General features: G+C 26.9%; 2 protein-coding genes and 1 pseudogene across 3 annotated transcripts; 1 reads left to right on the plus strand and 2 right to left on the minus strand.

The window, feature by feature from the left end:
* The first annotated feature begins 125 nt into the window (after positions 1–125).
* Positions 126–7170, plus strand: LOC101500675 (GABA transporter 1-like). The gene is made up of 7 exons (XM_004506068.4): positions 126–333; positions 2743–2973; positions 4649–4746; positions 5035–5221; positions 5327–5457; positions 5581–5814; positions 6708–7170. Exons 1-7 carry the CDS (start codon positions 204–206, stop codon positions 7086–7088), a joined length of 1392 nt encoding a protein of 463 aa, XP_004506125.1. The 5' UTR covers positions 126–203; the 3' UTR covers positions 7089–7170.
* A 326-nt stretch (positions 7171–7496) lies between these two features.
* LOC101500363 (AT-hook motif nuclear-localized protein 11-like) lies at positions 7497–12950 on the minus strand. Of its 2 annotated transcripts, none has more exons than XM_073369713.1 (5): positions 12311–12950; positions 10270–10322; positions 9663–9797; positions 9086–9250; positions 7497–8126 (listed from the first exon to the last, which is right to left on the minus strand). In XM_073369713.1, the coding sequence occupies exons 1-5, from the start codon at positions 12645–12647 to the stop codon at positions 7764–7766; spliced, it is 1053 nt and encodes a 350-aa protein (XP_073225814.1). In that variant the 5' UTR covers positions 12648–12950; the 3' UTR covers positions 7497–7763. The 2 variants fall into 2 exon arrangements, with proteins under 2 accessions (XP_073225814.1, XP_004506124.1); XM_004506067.4 differs by having other exon boundaries at positions 10270–10337; positions 12311–12946.
* Positions 12951–17737: 4787 nt separating this feature from the next.
* On the minus strand, positions 17738–20986 carry LOC140920827 (zinc finger BED domain-containing protein RICESLEEPER 2-like; annotated as a pseudogene).
* Between the last annotated feature and the right edge of the window lie 426 nt (positions 20987–21412).

Below are 21412 nucleotides of genomic sequence, written 5' to 3' on the forward strand. Positions count from 1 at the left end.
ATAATCATTTTCAAAGAGGGGTCCATGAAAATAAATAACATCGCCAATGAAAAATACTAGAGGAGTCAAATTAATTGACTTGCTATATATTAAAGTAGTCCACGACTCTTCTTTATATGATGTAGTATAGTATATAGTATTAATATGCCTTGGATCACTCAGTTGACAATTTGATAGAGATTGAAATAAGAAATTAAGAAGGGATGGGTACCCTTCTTCCAACCTCAACTTCTGAAGTACGTGAAAATTTAGAGAAGGCAAATAATTCGCTACAAATTGATCAACAACAAAAAGATGTTGATGCAGGTGCTCTCTTTGTCCTTAAATCAAAAGGTACTGTTCCTTTACCCTTGTCAAACTTCTCTGTTTAGTCCTTTTGGAAACATTATAATCCTATGATTCTTGTCCTTGTCTACTTTGGAATATATTTCATGGTTTGGTTTTATAAGTGTAAGGTTTAGCTATCATCAACTTATTAATTCAAAAACAACCTGAAATTTGTGGATGTTTAAAAGCTCTTTGAAAAGCTATACTCCAGGAATGGAAATAGCTAGAGATATTCATTCCCCATATAATCATTATGATTAAACAATGATAGGAACTCATATTTTATAATGAAATAAATTCAGATTTCGGAGTCTTTGAGTTTTGTCTAAGTTCGCCTAAATTTTTATTTATTTATTTTTATAAATAAAAATTTTAATTACAGTTTTTGATCTATTTATTTTTATGAATATATGAAATTGATTTTTCTATTTTAAAATTATACAATTTTAATCTCTTCTTATAATATTTTGACTAACAAATAATGATTTGGTATGTGTTAAATAATTAATATTTAAGAAATTACAATAATATTCTTTAAAAATATTAGTTTCAAATTACATAATTATTTATTTTTTAATTTAATTAATAATATATAAATAATTAATATATTTAAATAATTTTTATATTATTTTATATATATCACGTTATTATTTTTATTAAAAATTTAATAAAAATTTAAATTTATCGGATCTTAAAACAAGCAAACCAATTTTATAAATGAATAACTACAATTAAATTTAAATAAAATGTTTATAAAAGTAGAAAAAAGAAGAAATTGTTAGATATCTAACGCAACTTTCTACATCAAATTTTTAGATATTATACAATTTTGTCTTTCTTGCTACCTGCCTTGTTTGAATAATAGTGCACATGGGTTAGGTAGCAAGCAATCAGTTTCAGCCTAGAAATTATAAAATGTATGACTGTGAATATTAAAAAATGGCTATTAATACATATTAAATTGGCTTGCTGTGATTGATTTTTAGTATGAGATTCAGAGAATTTAAGCACGTGATCGAGATTTTTGTTGTTCGCAAAAACATGATCAGAATTTTGAACAAAGATTCTTACGTATAAGAAAAATATTTAAATAATTAATTAAATTATATTAATAAATTCTAGTTTAATTTCAAAAATTAATTAAATATTATTTTTATATTCAAGTTTAATTTTATTAAACCATTTAAAATTGAGCTTGTAGTTCAGAAATTTAATTTTGTAGTTCAGAAATTTAATTTTGACTGATTTTTGCATTTGTTTAGACGAATTTTAAGTAGGGTAGATTTGTAGAATATTCGGATAGGTTGGTTTGAGTGACAAATTTTTTAATTTTTATTGGGATGTTTATTTTTTAACTTTTTATTTATTTTATTTTCAAATTCATTTATATATATATATATATATATATATATATATATAGATATATATATATATATTTGACTTTTAATATTTTGTCAATGTTTGAATAAGTTTTTATCAAAGAGTCTATCTATTTTAGTGGTTGTCCGAGGACTAAATGAAACAAAGAAATTGGTTCTAAGAAATTTAAATTTTTATACTTATAATTTTAAGTGAAGTAGTTGAATTAAATTAACCGGTGCACTTGATCGTCTAAACTATATAAATTTACATTTACAAATTCATGCAACACATTATAATCCATTCGTGCAATAAATTGACTTATTTGAGTGGCTCGTATTTGGTCCCATGAATTGAAGTTTAGAATTTAGAGTTTAAAACTTAGGGTTTTGTTCAGCTCTAATAAAAGCTTATCTATAACCTTTTTTTATAAGTGTTTCAAAAGAAGTGTCAGTTTGATTTTAATGTTCATTATTTTTTATTTTCTAAAAAATTATTTTTTATTAATTGTATCATCTAATTAATAATATATATATTAATACAAACTAAATATTTAATATTTATGATAAAGATAAATATATTAATATTCGAAAATCAATTTGATAAAATTATATTATTGTCTTTTTTATTTATAATTATTTTTAATATATATGAATTTAGTAAGTGAGTAAATCATTATGAGAAAGAGGTTAAGAATGGTAGATACAAGGTCTAACTGAGGGTAAGACCACTAAACAATCGTTACATACTTCTATAAAAAAAATAAAATTGTATTTTTTTAAAATCTAAAAGAAATGATTTTGTTTAATAAAAAGATCTTATATTTTAATATTTTTAAAATTAAAATATATAAAAAAAAATTTAAAATTAATATTGTTTCAACAATATAATATTAAATCAATTAAAAAAATTAAATTACATCAATTATATTCACTTAGTAATTTCATGTTAAAATTTATAAAAAAACGCATTCTAGACTTCATGTTAAAGTTCAATTTATACACCGAGTAGATATTTCTTAAGTTAACAGGAAAATTATTATTTATATTTTTGTAGGTTCATGGAAGCACTGTGGTTACCACTTGACAACATCAATTGTAGCTCCACCACTCCTAAGCCTTCCATATGCTTTCACATTATTAGGATGGACGGCTGGGATCTTTTGCTTAGTTATTGGAGCTCTTGTCACTTTCTATTCCTACAACTTATTGTCTCTTGTTCTTGAACGACAAGCTAAGTTGGGTAATCGTCAGCTACGATTTAGAGACATGGCTCGCGACATTTTAGGTAACCATACACTAAAACACAATCATTTTTATATTTTGTTCACTTTTATGTTACATTCAAAAATTAACACAATTATGTAGATAAATTTTAAATCACAAATAATTAAAAATTAAATCATAAATAATTAAATGACATGCAATTTATATACTAAATTTTTAATTTAATCTATTTTAATAAATATTATAATAATATATTTGTAAATAAATTAAAGAAATTATTGGTCAAAAAATCACCTACACACATCTATTTTTAATTAAACAACAGAATTTTTTATTTATATTTTTGTTGTTTCATTTATGCGAGTGTTTGTTTTGGTTTTTTAGTTTTGATTTTTTAATGGTTAAGGATGGGAATAGACCAGATCTAGTTTTGAAAGATTTGAATCTGATTTACGATTAATTTTTTTGGCTTGAACCTGGCCTACGGCTTATCAAATGCTTTTTTTCTGACATCAGCTGATCTTTTTAAAAAAATTTGCCTGATCTGAAAGCCTATTTCACATTAAAATATTTATATAACATATTTTATATTTTTTAAATAGGCTAAACTAGACCTTTATATATAACCAAATTTAATAAAATTATAACTAGCAAGTATGCAACACCCTTCCAAAAAAATAAAGAGGCAAAATGAACTCATAATTAGCAAATTTAAAATAAAAAATATTAATATTAATAAATAATAATAAAAATAACAATAACAATGTTAATAATATATATCTATCAGATCTAATAGTTTTATTTTTTGTAAGTCTAAATCTAATCTATTTAAATTAATAAACTTTAAATAAAAAATTGAGCATAACATTTTTATTAAACAAGTCATCATGCTAGTTTATTCCTACCCCTATTATCGGTATACAAAAGATCTTGCATTCAAGCCACTGTTGCTTGGACAAAATAATTAATCCATTTGTACATAATCTCAGAATAATTACAAAAATATGATAAATGATAGAAAAAAATAATAATTTTATTAATTTTTTTTTATTAATTATTCATGTATTATATTTATCATAAATATAAAATATAGGATAATAATTTAAAAGTGATGTACATAATATTAATGAGAGCATATTTAAGAGCAAATACATTTTTTTTTTATTAATAAAGATCCTACATTAAATCCACCATTAATTCCTTCATATAAAAAAATTCACCATCTGTTGGACAAAATGACTATTATTTTCAAATGATAGAAATAACTATTATTTTTAACTTATATAGTTTTTAATAGTTTATAGGTTTTGTTAACATGCGTATTTAAGATAATTGTTAAGGAACATAAAAAATATAAATTTTGGTGTTAAAATATAATTTTGAATTTTAAACTAATTGAATATATAATTTTTAAGATAATATTTCTAATTGAATAAATTATTCAGGATGTGTTAAAAAAAATATTTATTATTACTTTTTTTTATCGTGCCCAAGAAAATAGTGTGGTACTATACAAAAGTTTTTCTTTACAATTGGATGAATAAGTTGAGCCATATATTTCACTTGAGTCAATTGTGAAAATTATTGATCGAACAGTAAAAACAAATTTATGTACTATAAAAGACACTTCACTTATATAGGATAGAACTAGCTTCAAACTTGTGCATGGTTAATTGGTTATTAAGGGAAGTTCTGGCACCAATTAATAGCTAATGTGAAACTAACAACATTTTCAGGTCCTAGATGGGGTCGTTATTTTGTGGGCCCAATTCAATTTGCAGTATGCTATGGGGCTGTAGTGGCTTGTAATCTTTTGGGAGGTCAATGCATGAAGGTAAATTTGAACTCTTTGTTACACATTTTACACAATCTTTTTTATTTAAAAAAAAAAAAGGAAGACATTTGAATCACAGTTCAATTATTTTATAATGAATTGAATTAAAGGGTCAATATATTAAACCGGTGTAATCAATTCAATGGTTTTGACAAATTTAGAATCGATCAGAATTGAACTAATTAAATGACAGTCCAATTTATAAAACATTAATTTTACCTCAAATCATGTTACCCTTTTATATGCTTATATCTTCTTGAATTTTCCAATGGAATCAATTAACTGCAGGCAATTTATCTCCTATCAAATCCAAATGGGTCCATGAAGCTTTACGAATTTGTCATCATATTTGGTTGCTTCATGTTGATTTTAGCTCAAATCCCATCTTTCCACTCATTGAGACACATTAATCTTGTGTCTTTGGTTTTGTGCTTACTCTATAGTGCTTGTGCTGTTGTTGGTTCCATATATATTGGTATTTATTTTTCTTCAAAATTATCGTTTATATCTTCTTATTTACTCACCAATTTGCATTTTTATGTTAGCTTGTTGATTAAATATTGAATTATTATTATTATAGGAAACTCATCAAAAGGACCAGAAAAGGATTATTCTCTTAAAGGTGATACAGAGAATAAATTATTTGGAATCTTCAATGCTCTTAGCATCATTGCCACCACTTATGGAAATGGAATTATTCCTGAAATTCAGGTTTGGATAAGTTCAATTTAATTATTTGAATATCTATTGGATGTTGAAAGAAATGAAACTGAACCAAATATAATAAAGTTTGAATTTAATTACTCTGTATAATTTATTCATATATTTTTACAGGCTACATTAGCACCACCAGTAAAAGGGAAGATGTTCAAGGGACTAAGTGTTTGTTATGCTGTTGTTACTGTCACTTTCTTCAGCGTAGCTATATCTGGTTATTGGGCATTTGGCAACCAATCTGAAGGCCTTATCTTAAGCAACTTTGTGGACAATGGAAACCCATTAGTGCCCAAATGGTTTATTTATATGACCAACATTTTCACTATAGTACAGTTATCGGCGGTTGGTGTGGTAAGTAACTAACACGACTTGGATTCCCTATATTAGCTGCATGTTAAATTTAAAAAGAGAAAATCCACACGCAACTAATAAATTTAAATTCCCTATAACAGCTGTTGTAATAGTCCACTCCTTTAGAGTGACCCGGTTAATAGTTTAATTGATAGTGGGAGTGAATGAACTGTTGACTTAGATCTCGGGCTGACTTGCAACAGAAAAATACGGACGAGAAATTCGTGATTATAGTATCAGAGAGAGGAGTCAGACTGTTACGGTTGAGATAGTTAACTTTTCCTTAACCATCATTTAACATCCAACTAGCATATGTTACTATGTGATACAAGATGGATAAGAGAACTGTGCATTTTATTGTTGGTTACTAAAATACACTTTTGTTCATCCAATTTTAGTTCATTCAAGGTTTTCGTTTCCTCATTTTTATAAATTCACAAGTTTTTGATCCTCTAGTTTGTAAAATGCAAAACTTTTTTCTCACATAGACATTTGGAGCTAAATTTAATTGATGACACAACTGAGATGCATATATGACAAGTTAGGTGTTGATATGAAAACTATTTGTTAAATGATAATTTATCTAGACAGTTTGTGTTTGTGATATAGATTAATGTAAATTTTTATATTGTGGAAATGAGTTGTTAAGTCAGCATACAACTAAACAAAATTACATCATCAACTTCCTTGTCATATAAATATCTTGTTTGTCAGATTATCAAAATCCAGCCACAAATGCATATTGTTTAGATAGAGAAAAACTAAGACATTTAAAAATTAGGAGACCAAAATTGTAAATGCAACAAAGTAGAATGACCAAAATTGTATTTAGATGTTTCATATTCATATCTATCAATAATCTTAAACTAAGTAACTATTGAATTTTAATGCAGGTGTACTTGCAACCTACAAATGAAGTGTTGGAACAAACATTTGGGGACCCAAAAAGTCCTCAATTCTCCAACCGCAATGTAATCCCAAGACTAATTTCTAGATCATTGGCTATAACTATTTCCACAATTATAGCAGCCATGCTTCCATTTTTTGGAGACATAAACTCACTTATTGGAGCTTTTGGATTCATGCCACTTGACTTTGTTTTGCCAGTAATTTTCTTCAATTTGACATTTAAGCCATCTAAAAGAAGCCCCATTTTCTGGCTTAATGTAACTATTGCTGTGGTTTTTTCAACATTGGGAGCTATTGCAGCAATTGCAGCTGTAAGACAGATTGCCCTTGATGCCAAAAATTATCAACTATTTGCTAATGTATAATCACATCCTAATTAGTTTAGATTATTCTATATATTTATATATACATTTCATATATATATATATCACATTTTTTTCTATAGTATTATCTATTTTATACCACTATTAATAATGTTGTCTCTTAGTTATACATATGTTGACAGTTGCACCATAAAACCGGCTGCACATAAACAATTTTGAAATTTTTTAATAGATTAGTTAACTTCAACTTTAACAAGTACTATGAATCGATACTGTAGTTTTCAAGTGATTTTTAATAATTAGTCCATCGTAAACCATCGATCAAAACGATATAGAGTAAAATTTGCCTTTAAAATGAGTCATCAAGATATAATAAATACAAAATATATTTTTCTGTAATTTTTTATTATAAATTACTGCAAATAGAATAATAAGGTGAAAATCATAGGATATAAAATAAATAAATAAATAAATAAATCAGTAAAAGCATGACAACATTCCAAAAATAGAAGAAATTAAAATAAATCCAATTAATGAGTCTGCAAATACTCCTTTTCTGGCAATGTGATCCCTAATAAATTCTCTACTAGCTCCACCTAACAAAACTAGACCCACAACTTTCACTTCCAAAGTCAAACACTAATTAGAAAACAACCTGCAACTAACAAAAACAAAAACTTTGTGCTGCATAACTTAAAAGGTTGAAAGGTGCTTCCTTCATATTTGAGGAACACTGTTAGCATCGACATCTGAACATGTTTTATGATCTGTAGTAACAAACTCCAATGCCTTGTTGTCCAAGTCAATTCCTCCACCAACATAATCAGATTGCACATTTTCATCACCAACAACAATAGTAGTGACATTATCAATTGTTGTTTCAACTTTCACATTATTATCCGCTACTGTTACATCATTAGTATTTGTCACATTATTATCTCCTTCTATATCTCCTTCTATAGTTAACTTGGGAACTTTCAAGTTATCTCTTGTTGAATCTGGAGTAGTTGGAGTTTGAGATGATGAGTACTTTCTCTTGATTTGATTACTTATGTTTTGCTTGAATGTGGCCAAAACAAGCTGGTGAAAAAAGGAGAGAATTTGGAGTAAGTGTCACAATTGTTATTTCAAATTCAAACAATGTAACACTATGATCAATAATGTGCAAAATATATAGTAAGGAAATACAAGGAATTAATAATTAATATGTTCAGATAATACTAAGAGTATGTTTCTTACGGATTATAAAAAAAGAATGTGATTATAGTAATCAATAATTTGGATACTATTTTTTTAGAAAATAAAGACATCTTTCATATGCTTTATAAGTGCAAATATAGATACAGTATAACTATTCTGATATCTAACTTTTGAGCAGTTGATTTGAATCATTTTTCATATTTTATTAAAACCTACTAGTGCTTCAAGGTTCAATAGTTTAATAGTTTTGTTAAGATTTTTACATCGGATTAGATTACATGAGATAAGGTGTGACAATATGTTTATAAGTGGGAGTTATCTTTACTTTACAAGCTGATTTTATAGAGATTGAATTAGGCCTAACTCAAATTCTAAAATGATATCAGAGTTTATCCAATATTCTTTGGGATATTTACTATCAGGTCACTCGGGTCGCACTTTATATGACAAGTCCTAGACGTGAGAGGGGTGTGTTAAGAGTCAAATATTGGATACGATAAAGTCTAACAATGTATTTATATATGGCAACAGTTTTCATCTTACAAGTCAGTTTTTTAGAGACTGAGTTAGACTGAATCTAAATTCTAACAAGTTTTAAATTGCAATTGACAATGCAACATAAATTTTTTAGAGATCTCCACAATGACAACACAACTGCAATTACGATAGCATCGAACTCATTTGTCCATATTTTGTTGGAATATCAAGATTTGCAGAGTAAATACAATCACAATTTAAACCATATTGATTTGATAAAACCAAAAGATAAATGTCTACTAAGAGTTGAACATAAATAAATCAATCTAATTCATTTCATAGGTGTTGAAAAAATTTCTTACTTGAATAGGGGTAGCAGCTATCAATGAGTTCTCAACACCACCTCCAAAAACTCTTCCATCAGGTTTAGCCAATGAAACACTCAACATAGCAACTTTTCTTTGTGCACCACCAGCACCACTGGTATAAGTGCATGATCCACTTAAAGTTAAAATCTCAAACCGACCCTGTTTGAATAACAGAGGAAATATTTGATAAATAAATAAATAAAAGAGAATGAGAGACTTATTCAAACATGCCAAATTTAGATGCCTTCAAATTATGACATTCATTAATGAAAATTGAAATAACAAGACACAAATTTCCACATCTTCCTTTGACATCTTCATTTATATTCCCTCTCTCACACTTATATTTTTCTATAATATCACTCTTTTTTTTCTCTCACTTCTCTTTCTTTCCCTTCCTAGATGTAGAAATTAAGTACAAAAAATGAGAGTGAAAGTAAAAAAATTCATAGGTTTAATAATAGTAAAACATTACATCCTATCCTATGAGTTGAAATATAAAGTGATAGTGAAAGATTCACGTGAATAATATTAATACATATAAGATAATATTGTTTCTAAAATTGTATACCTCATATCTTAAACAACCATCAGAAGCACCAGGTTGACGAAGGATGACACTTGATACAGTTCCAGTAGCAGATAGTATGCACACAGCTGCTCTAGGACCTTTCTGAAAAAATGAAAATATCTTTCCAACCACATCCTGAAAATTACAAAGAATAAATTTTTTTAGTTAATAGCATATATATATATATATATATATATATATATATATAGAATTAGCTCTCTAAGTTTCAAAACCAATATTATTTTGATATTGAGAGCCTCCGGTCCTATTTCAACAGTAGACTTCAAAGTATTTTGGACGGTCTAGATTTTAAAATTAATTTTATTTAATATAAAATTTAACTTTAAAATCTAAATTATATGATCTAAATTAGATATCTAGAATTACACCGACTATAAAACTGCGTGTAGTTTTCACTACATGCAATCTATACCACAAATATATATAATAATTACAATAAAATAAAGATTTTAAAATAGTAATCCAAAAATGAATTAATTACCTTGATATACTAAATTAACTTTAAGAGTCCACTTTGAACTATTTTTTAAAAGTTTTATGTTTCAAGTGAAATTTGAAAGAAAAAAAATGACATGCCTCAAATTACCTCTCCAGGGTTCACAGTCACCACATGAGGAGTGATGCTTCCACCAGCCGTTTCTGCAACACATCCACCTATAATGTAGCAAATATGAATTTCATTTTCAAGCATGAAAAAAAAGATAAAAATACATGACTACCCCAAATCCTTTTCTCAAGTAGTTTACAATATAAGTATATATGCAGTTGTAACTTCAAGGCACAAAGATTATGTATTCATTTAATAGACATTGTTTATGCTAGAATGTTTCATTAGTATTTTTATTTTATTTTTCAGCTAAAGAAATTTAATACAAGTTTGCAAAACAAATAACCTCTTATGCTTTACATATAATATATAGACATTGTTGACTTATTTGTTTTATATGTTGTAATTGGATTAGCATTGTTTTATTACTTCAAGAGTACTGCAAATTTCTATAACTATATGAATTTATGTATGCCCTACATATTTATTGACATAAAAACATAGATCGAGTGTACAAAGAGATATAAGAGAAAAAATAGTATTAACAAAATAAACATGGTTAAATAAGTTTCAGACATATATCTAATCATGTTTTATTATTGTACTGTCTTATAATGATATTTTTAAAATATCTAAACAAATACTTATATTATGAAACATAAATATATATTTATATAAAATTATTTTATATTATCGATGTATAGTAATTAAATCTTAGAACAAATTATGTAATATGAGTGATACAAAAATAAATAATATAGAGAAGAAAAACAGATGTTAAGAAGTATCTCTGAAGATAAGGAAACATTGACACTTCACACCTATTTGTTTCAAAAACTTAACAATAACTAAATAAACAATAATATATTATTTCAGATTTATATTTTAAATATTATACATATACATATTTTTATCTTTCTTTTGTCGTATCAATTTTTTGGATTTATGCTTTTTTAGTAAAAATTAAAATGACTTGATTTTATTTTCTTTAATATTCTAAAAAGTATATTAATTATCTAATAATGTTCGGAAAATTTACTATTTTAAGACACTAAAAGCACAAAGGAAAGAAAATCTTTGAACTTTAAAATATTATCTTTTTATTTTAAAATTCATATTTTGATATTAATTATTTTAACAAAATTATTTATAATATTATTAAAAAAATATTATAATTTTTTATTTAACAAATAAAAGAAAAATATTAATTTATAATAAAGTCATAAAAATTTATTGTCCCGAGAAACCGAAATCAAATGAAAAATCAACATCATGTTACCTCACTAAAAGTGGTCAAATTTCCGTACAAATATCAATTACCAATAATAAAGTCTATTGTCTCATACATTTCATGTTAAAAATAAGTAAATAAAAATAAAACATTTTCCTATTTAACAAAATCTTGTCTGAACAACTCTTAAACCTTAAGCAAAGATTAAACAAAGAAATCCTTTCATATTTTTCATCTATGAAAAACTAAATACTAATTTTATTGATCCTTTAACTATGGGAAAGATTTCATAATAAGTGTTTAGTCTTCAACATGAATTACCACTTAGTATCTTCCCCTTGACTTTTATGGCATACTATTAATAATCATAATCAGATTATGAAATAACAAACATTCAACAATCACAACTTTCGATTTCAAACAAAACTATACCAATTTTCCAAAATGAGAGAAAACAATAGCATAAAAAATAAAAAAAACACACAAATTAAAGAGTAAATAGTAATATCAAAATTATCTAACTTCCACTAAAACCTTTCAAATCAAAATAATAATAGACAAATCACAAATGAATAAGTAGAGACAATTTTTTTTTTAATAAAAAAACATAGGTATCCTCAATCCATCCAAAAACCCAAATTCCATTCCTTCATTGGGATTTGACAACAATCCGTACGATGAAAAGGAAAGTGTTGTGTACAACTCAGACAAACAAAAAAAAGACACGACACAGAATCATTCCAAGAATCACAAACGTTAAAAATGCACCTTCTCATCAACAAAAAACAAACATAAAAAAAAATAAAAACAAAAAGCAAACAAAGAAAGCAATGAAACGCAAACTCATACCAATAGAAGCCAAAATCTGAAGTTTTCCAGAACCACGAGGACGTCCTCTTCCACGTTTCGAATCACTACCAAAAGGCTGCATAGCAATTCCCACCGGCGACGGTGACAACGGCGCCGGAGAAATCTGGTTGACATCAACCTCGTACTTCCGAGGTCTCCCTCTCCCCCTTTTAACACCTTGTAATCCCGAACCACCACCTTCGGACTTCGCTCCGGTGTCCGAACCGGCGTCAACTCCGGCAGCTTCCGTCACGGCGGCGTTGTTGGTTGTTTCTGACCCGTTTTGGGTGGAACACGGTGATAAAGCCACCGGTAAGTTCAGGTTTTGATCCTCCATGAATCAGATACCCTTTGAGATTCTGAAGCTGAATCCGCAAAAAAGTTTCAAGCTTTTTTTCTGGGTTGTGAAGAGAATGAAGGTGGTGGTTTTTCAATACACGAAATTAAAAAAATAGAGTAAAGAAAAAAAAATTATAAAAAAAAAAAAAAAACTTCTTTCTTTTACTCTGTTTTTAAGAGCAGAAACTGTTCTCTCTGTTCTTTGTTTTCTCTCTCTTTCTATGTGTAAGAATTTTGGATTTTCTGAATTCTTTTTCAGAAACGGTGAAAATAACTTCACTTGTTGTATCTTCTTTTTCTAATATGCATATTTATATATAATAATGATAAATAAATATAAATATTAAATATAAATAAGTAGTAATAGATGAAATTGGGGATGATGAGTGATGCGTGAAGACCCCTTTACCAAGTTTGAATTTTGAGATAAAAAAGGACAAAATAATATTTATTACTAATTAGTATTATTTTGTATAGTTGTATCCGACTTTCTGATTATTTTGAATTGATATATATTGGTGAAAAGATGGAATCTTGAGGATTTCGAAAATGAAATTAATTAAATATATTGGATTTTTTCTATGCGGCAATTAAAATTTTAATTGCTATGATTTATAATATTAATGTTTTATAATATTTCAGCAGATTTTTTTCCCGAATATTATTCACCATGTAAAATATTTATTAGATTTTAATATGGTATTAATATTTTATTTTAGGAAAACATTTTCTCTGGCTCAATTCTGGAATTTTAAAATTATAGCGAAATACATCCATAATAATCTGAATCGTTACAATCAAATTGTGAATTTTATAAGCCCAACACGCAAACATTGTTTTAACACTACAAATATCATTGCTGTCAACAGTTTTTAATTTTTGAAAAATAAAACTTCTAAAATTGGTTTTAACTTTTATTGTGAAAATCATTTTATTCTTTTTTGAGAAAATTTATTTATTTAAATTTTTAAACTGTTTAGTATAGAGAAAGAATACAAAATTAAGTTATGGAATATTACTGATTTCGAGTTTGTGCTTTTTGCACTTGTTCTTTTTTCAATTGAAATGCAGGTTGGAATATTTTTGTTTTCGTCTACAAGGAGTGGAATCTGTGAGAAGTGTTTACGGTTTAGGTTACATCAGTCTTAGGTCATGCGAGTTTTTTCAAATAGATAAGGTTAAATATTTTTAGAAATTTATTTAATTAAAAAAATCAGGTCAAAGAATTACAAGAAAAAACTTTTTAGATTTAATAGGTTGATCTGCTTAAATAAATATAAATAATATATTTTAATTATTATTATATATTAGATTATTAATTTTATGTTAAATTATAAATTTGTTAATTTTTTTTTGTTAAAAAAATTTGTTAATCTTTTAGTAATTTAATCATATTAGTCTATATTAATTTTTGATATATTTAAGTGTATTATTCTAAAATATAAAATCACTTACATAATTGATCATGATTTATTAATTGCATATAACTTTTTACATTGTCAATATATGTAAATTAATCTTATTTAAAAATATACTTAATTTTATCGACCTAACATATTTAAATATTATAATATGATTAGACTTTTGATTTTATTTTTTTCAATATCTTTTATTTGAAAAGAAAAATATCAAATTACTCTCTTTTTAAAATTTTATACTAAAATATTTCTTTTTTTTTTACTTATAAGTCGCCTTTGTAAATGGTGTTTCTTAAGAAATCACGGGTTTGCAAAGACGACTTCCTTAAAGAAATTTTTTAAAAAAAATTATAAAAAAAAAAAAACAAAATTGACAATTTCTTTGTTAATTTGAAACAAAAATTGAAGAAAAAAAATTTTGAAATTTTTTTTAAGCAAGTCGTCTTTGCAAACTCGAGCTTCTTTAAGGAAGTCGTCATTTGCAAAGACAACTTATGACTAAGAACAAAACAAAATGGTATTTTGATGTATTGTTTTGAAAATCGAGTATTTTAGTAAAAGAAATTCAAATAAAGGTTATTGGAAGAAAAAAAAAATCTAGACTTTTAATAAGGTTGGCAAATATATCAAATATTCATAAAATTGAGTTAAACATATCAAATATTCATATAAAATTGAGTCAAAATCTGAAAAACTCTATGCATGCACAAATTAGACACTTTTTTTTACAATATCCTTAAATATAAGTCTGATACCTTACAAAAACTAGCAAGGTCTAGCCTATATTACTCCATCGTTTCTATAAGTATTATTTATTTTAAAATGATGTATTCAACGTTTTGAAATTTGAAATTTTGATATATTTTTTACTTTTTTTTGTTTTTTCAATTCCTTAACAAATGTCCTTAATGCACTTGTTAACATGATCCAGAAAAAATGTATAAAAAAAAGGTGTTATCATATTATTACTTAAATTTAAATATTATTGATATTTTATTAAATTATAATGATTTTTATTTAAAAAGGAATATTACTTCATACTTTTTACATTTGAAATCGATAGCAGAAGAATTTTAGAATATCCAGCAAGATTTATATAGCTATAACAGAGATTTTAATTAAAACAATTAAGTTCTTTATATATATATATATATATATATATATATATATATATATATATAAAATAAAAATAATAATTAAGATGTAAATTAAATATTAAAAAACTTATTGCAATTATTAAAGGCAGGTATTTAACCCTCTAGCATACTACTGTTTTTTTTCCGGTTATTACTCTTTTACTATTACCTCAATTATAAAGTATATATATATTTTTTACTAATTATTTGTTATTTTTTTCTACAAATAATACATATTTAAAAAAAAAATACTTATTCACATGTTAAGAAATGTGACGTGGATATTTGTCGAAAATAATGTAAGAAGATTTAGTAGTAAAATATGAAGAAAAAAATTATATGTTATATATGAAACTCATAATATAATTATTAAAAAAATTATTATTTTTGTTTTAATCGTGATTCCCTTCCTTTTCCTTAATATTTTATCGAACTACATTAAATTAAAAAGAAAATTCGACTACTTTATGTGTAAAAGACTCACTGCAACACAGGTTTTTCATAGTCCAGTTTACTCAAACAATTTTGTACTTTAATTAGGTGATGCATCTAAATCTTTCAGTTATTTAATTTAAATCAACAATTAAAATGATTTAATATATTAAAACTAATTATGTGATCTAAATCGTCTTATCTAAAATCAACTCTCGAAATTAACAATTGCATAAAAATGTGTGTTTGTCTCACAATTTTAGATGAAGTACATAAAGTGATTGACCTGAAACATACAAAATTGTAAATTTCAGGTTTTGATCTCTTCTTCAACACCACATGTTGAACCAAACCAATTTATCAGTCCTCACCATCACCAACTTGCAACAAGGTCATTATGTCTATTGTGGTTAGGGTTGGACATCGGTTCGGGTAGGGCGGGTTCGGGCCTAAAAACACCAACCGGTCCAATCCGCGGTTGGAAATTACAAGCCCAATTTCGCCCAATACAAAAATCGGGTTCACAGTTTAAACAGGTGGTTACAGTCGAGTTGAATCATTGTTTGGGCCTCTCAAATTTTTTGACCCAATAACATGTTTATCAAAATAACCAACTATTTTTATGTTATTTCTCAGGAAAGTAGTAGTTTATTATCCAATCTAAGACCATTTTTGAGCCATTTAACATTGGGCTACTAAAATTGGGCTATCCAATCATTTTTTTCTTTTAAAATTGGGCTACTAACATTCACATAACATACAATAATATTCTCATAATGCAACACCTTACAACTACAACAACTCAGCTTACAACTACATTCACATAAGATACAATAACATACAAATACATCAGCTTACAACTAAAAGTTTTCCACAATTCTTGTTTTTAAGTCCAATAGATTACAGCTAAAAGTTTAACACAATCTTTGTTTTTCAAGTCCAACAGATTATAACAACTTGGTTTTTTTTCAATAACTCAACCAAATTCAAGTTATAGATAAAGTATAATATTAGTACACACTTTTAAATTCAAATTATACATAAAGTCTAATATTAATACACACTTCTTAGAAAATATTGATAGTTTCAATTGACTCTATGACAATACAAATATCAATATATATTTCCAACTTGTTCCCATTGCCAACCTAAAAAATTAGAGCAAAAATTAGTATTCAATAATCATTGTAAAAATATGTTGTTGATGTGTACCATAGAAAAAATAATTCAATACCTTGTTTGCAATCAACATTAAAAAATTCCATACTTGATAATGTCAAATTTACTTTAGCTTAGTTTCATGTATAGCAGCCTAGTTTGAATAAAAAATAATGCAATCAACATGATTAGATCATTCATTTTGAATCAACAATAAGATCAAACTAAGAAATCAAGTTGACATAAATTGCAAGATAAATTGCTGCCACTAGTTTGAATAAAAGATAAATTGCTGCCACTAGCTTAGCTAATGTTAAATAAAGATTCAACACCAAGCAATTTGCAAGAACTTCAGCAACCTAGAGAATCAATATGCATACTCAGTACTTTAACTTTATTAAAAATAAAATTTTAATAGTTCACAATTGACTTAGGATAAAAGGTAACATACATATGATAAAACACTTGTTTTTCTATGACTTGCAGCAAAACCAGTCTCAGAATATCATGCACCAGCTGTTGGGAAATAGAAGGGTAATTATATAAGAATAACAAATTAAACTTATGTTCTTGCTTATAACAGAAATGCTAATATATGCTAACATATATCTATAATATGTAGTTTAGATTACTAACAGAGTAACAGTTGTAGTTGTGGTTACTTACAATTTTGGTTACTAACAATTTTTGGCAATTAAAATAATAATAAGATATAACAATAATAACTTACCAGGCATTACAACAATTTATACAAATCTCAAAAACCTTGTGTTGATATTGTCATAGAGCCAAGTCAGTATTTAACTTAAGTTTGTATGACTTCAAAAATTCAAAAAAGTCCACATCTGAAAAGTTTGGCAGAATTAGTTAGTAATAACACAAGATTGACAAAATCATTTCAAATTAGTAACAATAAAAAGGAATATTACATACAATAATTTTATTCAACCACAAGTAGGTGGTTGTGATGATGAACCACCTGCCGTAGTTGCATTTCCCACTGACATTCCTTGAAACTCTGAAATAATTAACAAAATAATAAACATTAGACTATATTATGAACATATAAATATATTAGAATGTTCAAACAGTTAAAAGTTACATAAATAATTTTACCTTTAATAATTTCTTCAGAAAGATCAACATCTTTACTAAGATTTAAGTCTTCGAAACAAGTGAGTGAAGATTTTAGCCAATTCTGAGTGCAAATTAATGCTTCAGCCATTTCTAGCTTTAAAGAGCTTCTAAAGGTTTCAATGACTCTCTCACCAGTACTAAAAACACTTTCAGAAGCAACTTTAGATACCGGTATGACCAAAATATCTTTGGCTATAAGAGATAAGATTGGGTACTGAGTTGCATTACATTTCCACCAAGCAAGAATATCAAACTTTTCACTCATCTTCAAACACTTACTAGAATAATATCCCTCAAGCTCATTTTTTTGGTCAATGGAGTCTTTATCTTTCAAATGGTCTTCAAAAGCTTGTGCTCTGGCCATATGTGAATTATGGGCAGCAGCAACAGAGGTTTCATCATGGAAAGCACTGTCAACAACCATGGGAGTTGGTTGTGGTGAATTATTATTTTTTGTCATGGATTTTTTTATACCATTTGTACATTTTAGTTAGATCTTCTTTAATTAATGTGATCAATTCAATAGCCACCTCTGATTTAGTTGCATACATATTTTGAAAACACCACTCAACATATTTCAACTTATACCGTGGATCAAAAATTACCCCAAAATATAGCAACTTATTAATGTTTGTAATATTACCCCAATACTTATCATATTTTGCTAACATATCATCAGTCACACTTGCAAAAATGGTGTTCAAATTCAAAGAGGCATTTTGCAGCTCACAATAGATTGCAGACAATTGGTGAAAAGTTGTATGTATACTCTTATGTTGTGAGGAGGAAAACACTCTAATTGCCTCATAAAATAACTTCAAAAAAGTTGCAAACGCTCTAGCTGTATCCCAATCACAACTAGTTGGGGGACCAACTTCTCCAAAGAAATCCTTATAACTTGACTCCTCAACCTCAAGCTTCCCAAAAGCTACTTGAAACTTCTCCGCAGCCTCAAGCATCAAGTAGGTTGAATTCCAACAAGTTGAAACATCAAGAGATAACAATTTTTTACAAGATATTCCAGCTAATTGAACACATTCCCTAAACTTGGCAGCCCTATGAGGCAAAGATTTTACAAATCAAATAGCATTTCTAATGCTAGAGATTGCCAAAAAAAATTCTTTCAAGCCATCAATTACAACTAAATTCAGAATATGAGCAGCACACCTCATGTGGGAGTGTTCCCCATTCCCCATCAAACCATCCATATTATTTATCTTTTTTTTTTCAAAAAAGCAACAGCTACATCATTGGATGATGCATTATCAACTGTTATAGTTGACACATTTCAAATCCCCCAATCCTTTAAATTCTCTTCAATCTTCTTACTAATTGTGTCACCCTATGATTTGGAATTACTGTGAAACTAATAATCCTTTTTTGATAATTCCAATCATTATCAACAAAGTGTGTCATAAATGTTAAGTAGTTAAGGTTTTGAATTGAAGTCCAACAATCTGTTGTAAGAGCTACCCTATTGCAATCAGACTTAAAAAAAGCTTTCAACCTTACTTTTTCCTCGACAAACAATTGAAAACTATCCCTAGCTACAGTTCGTCTAGACGGTATTGTAAATTGTGGCAACAATGTTCTCAACATATATTTAAATCCTTCACCTTCCATAGCTTTGAATGGTTGTTCATCCAAAATCACAAAAATAGACAATGCCCTACGACAAGCTTGAAGGTTAAATTTACTACGTGTTGAAACCAAACAAAATCCTTCTACATTAGGAAATGTAAGAATAGTTTGGGTGGAGTCATCAGATACAACCAAAGGTTTTTTGGCACATCTAGTAAGGTGGTAGGTGAGGTTATAGGTGCCATGAGTTAGAGAATCACACAAGTATATTTCGTGGCAATATTTACATGCGGCATATTGTACCTCCTCTTCACTAGGAATAATTTTGATAAAATGTTCCCAACATTTAGAGGATTGCTTATGACCACTTGCATTAGCTTTTCTCTTCTTTTTATCTTGATTGTTAGCCAATTCAGGTCCAGCAACTATAGTTGTTGCTGATGTCCTAGCTTCAATAGTGTTGATATTTGGAGTTGGTAAATTTTGACTAGGTTGGTTCATCACTGAAATCATGAAGGAGACTTAATAACCAAATACCAACCACATGGGATTATTTATTTTAAGTTCATTGACTTTTAAAGGGTTGTAATAAAATTTTAAGGGGGTGTATTCAATTTTAAATGAATGTAATTTAACATTCAAAGATTGTATTACTCTATTATTTAAGTGGTTGTAATTGAATATTTTAAGGGGAGTTAGGAATATTTAAGAGACTTTAATTTAACCTATAAGGAAGTTTAATTCTTATGTAAGTGACTATAATTCAAGAGTTCAGTGTGTTTCACACACACTAGACTTATTCAACCCATTGAAGGTAACTATAATACAGTGTCTAGTGTGTAACTAGCATACTGTACTCATTAAACAATATTAGAATAATATTCAAATAAATATCCATTAAGAAAAAGAAAAAGCATATAATAAACATAAGTATATATTAGAGAAACATGCATCAACAAAAACTTAAGCATGCATATAATACATTAAAAAGTATGTATAAGAAAAAAAAATTAAAATACATTACAAGTTATAAATAAAGAAATCAAATAAATTTAAAAAGGTGTATAAGAAAAAAAAAAATTACGCATACATTAGAAACACTGAAGCATTACAATTAAATAGAAGCACGCATTAAAAAAAAACTGAAACACTAATTATATTTAGTAAAAAAGAAGCACTAGTTACACTTAGGAAAAAAAGAAGCATATTTTTAACATGTTAATTAAATCATAAAAAGAATCAAAAACTTTAAACACATATTAATTAAACACATCTTAAAAAGAAATATACAAGTTAAATATATAGGATTCATTTATAAGCATCAAAATATAGTATACATTTGAAAAACTTATAAACACGAAATAGAAAAAATATAAGCATCAAACTGAAGACGAAAAAAATAGAAGCACAAACTTACAGTGCTCTTGCTCTACAATCACCCCTTGTTTGCTACTGTTATTGGCTCGTTGATCCATCTTTTCCGGCCACAAGCCAAGAACATCAAGTATGTTTTTTTCTAGAATATGCAAAAAAACAAAAAATCAAACTCTAGAAAGTATTTGGGAAAAAATCATAATATTCATATCTAAACATCAGAGTTTGAATTCATATCAGAATATTCAAATATCAAAATATGCATATTAGAGTTTTCTAGATATGAATATTTATTAGAGTTTTCTAGAGTATGTCTAAAGGTAGTGATACTAAAAATAAGATATGTCTAAAGGTAGTGATCGAAACAGAAAGTTTCCACTAACAGAAAATGTTTACTTTCTAATCACGGTTAGCATACAATAAAATAGCTAAGAAAATGCACATGACACATTCTTCAATTCAAAAAAAGAATACAAATAGTCTGATACAATTTAACAACACCCATTTAGAGCTTAGAATCTTAAAGG

Source organism: Cicer arietinum, chromosome 6 (genome assembly GCF_000331145.2).
Source record: "Cicer arietinum cultivar CDC Frontier isolate Library 1 chromosome 6, Cicar.CDCFrontier_v2.0, whole genome shotgun sequence".
In the NCBI taxonomy this organism is placed as follows: Eukaryota; Viridiplantae; Streptophyta; class Magnoliopsida; order Fabales; family Fabaceae; genus Cicer; species Cicer arietinum.

What these genes read in the sequence shown, in the direction of transcription:
- LOC101500675 (XM_004506068.4), top strand. Translation starts at nt 204, where the DNA reads ATGGGTACCCTTCTTCCAACCTCAACTTCTGAAGTACGTGAAAATTTA. An exon ending in TGGGAGGTCAATGCATGAAG is followed by an intron (nt 4,747 to 5,034) that starts GTAAATTTGAAC and finishes AATTAACTGCAG; the next exon opens with GCAATTTATCTCCTATCAAA. An exon ending in GAATTATTCCTGAAATTCAG is followed by an intron (nt 5,458 to 5,580) that starts GTTTGGATAAGT and finishes ATATTTTTACAG; the next exon opens with GCTACATTAGCACCACCAGT.
- LOC101500363 (XM_004506067.4), bottom strand. Translation starts at nt 12,647, where the DNA reads ATGGAGGATCAAAACCTGAACTTACCGGTGGCTTTATCACCGTGTTCC. An exon ending in TCAGATTTTGGCTTCTATTG is followed by an intron (nt 10,338 to 12,310) that starts GTATGAGTTTGC and finishes GCTACATTATAG; the next exon opens with GTGGATGTGTTGCAGAAACG. An exon ending in ATGGTTGTTTAAGATATGAG is followed by an intron (nt 9,251 to 9,662) that starts GTATACAATTTT and finishes TTATTCAAACAG; the next exon opens with GGTCGGTTTGAGATTTTAAC.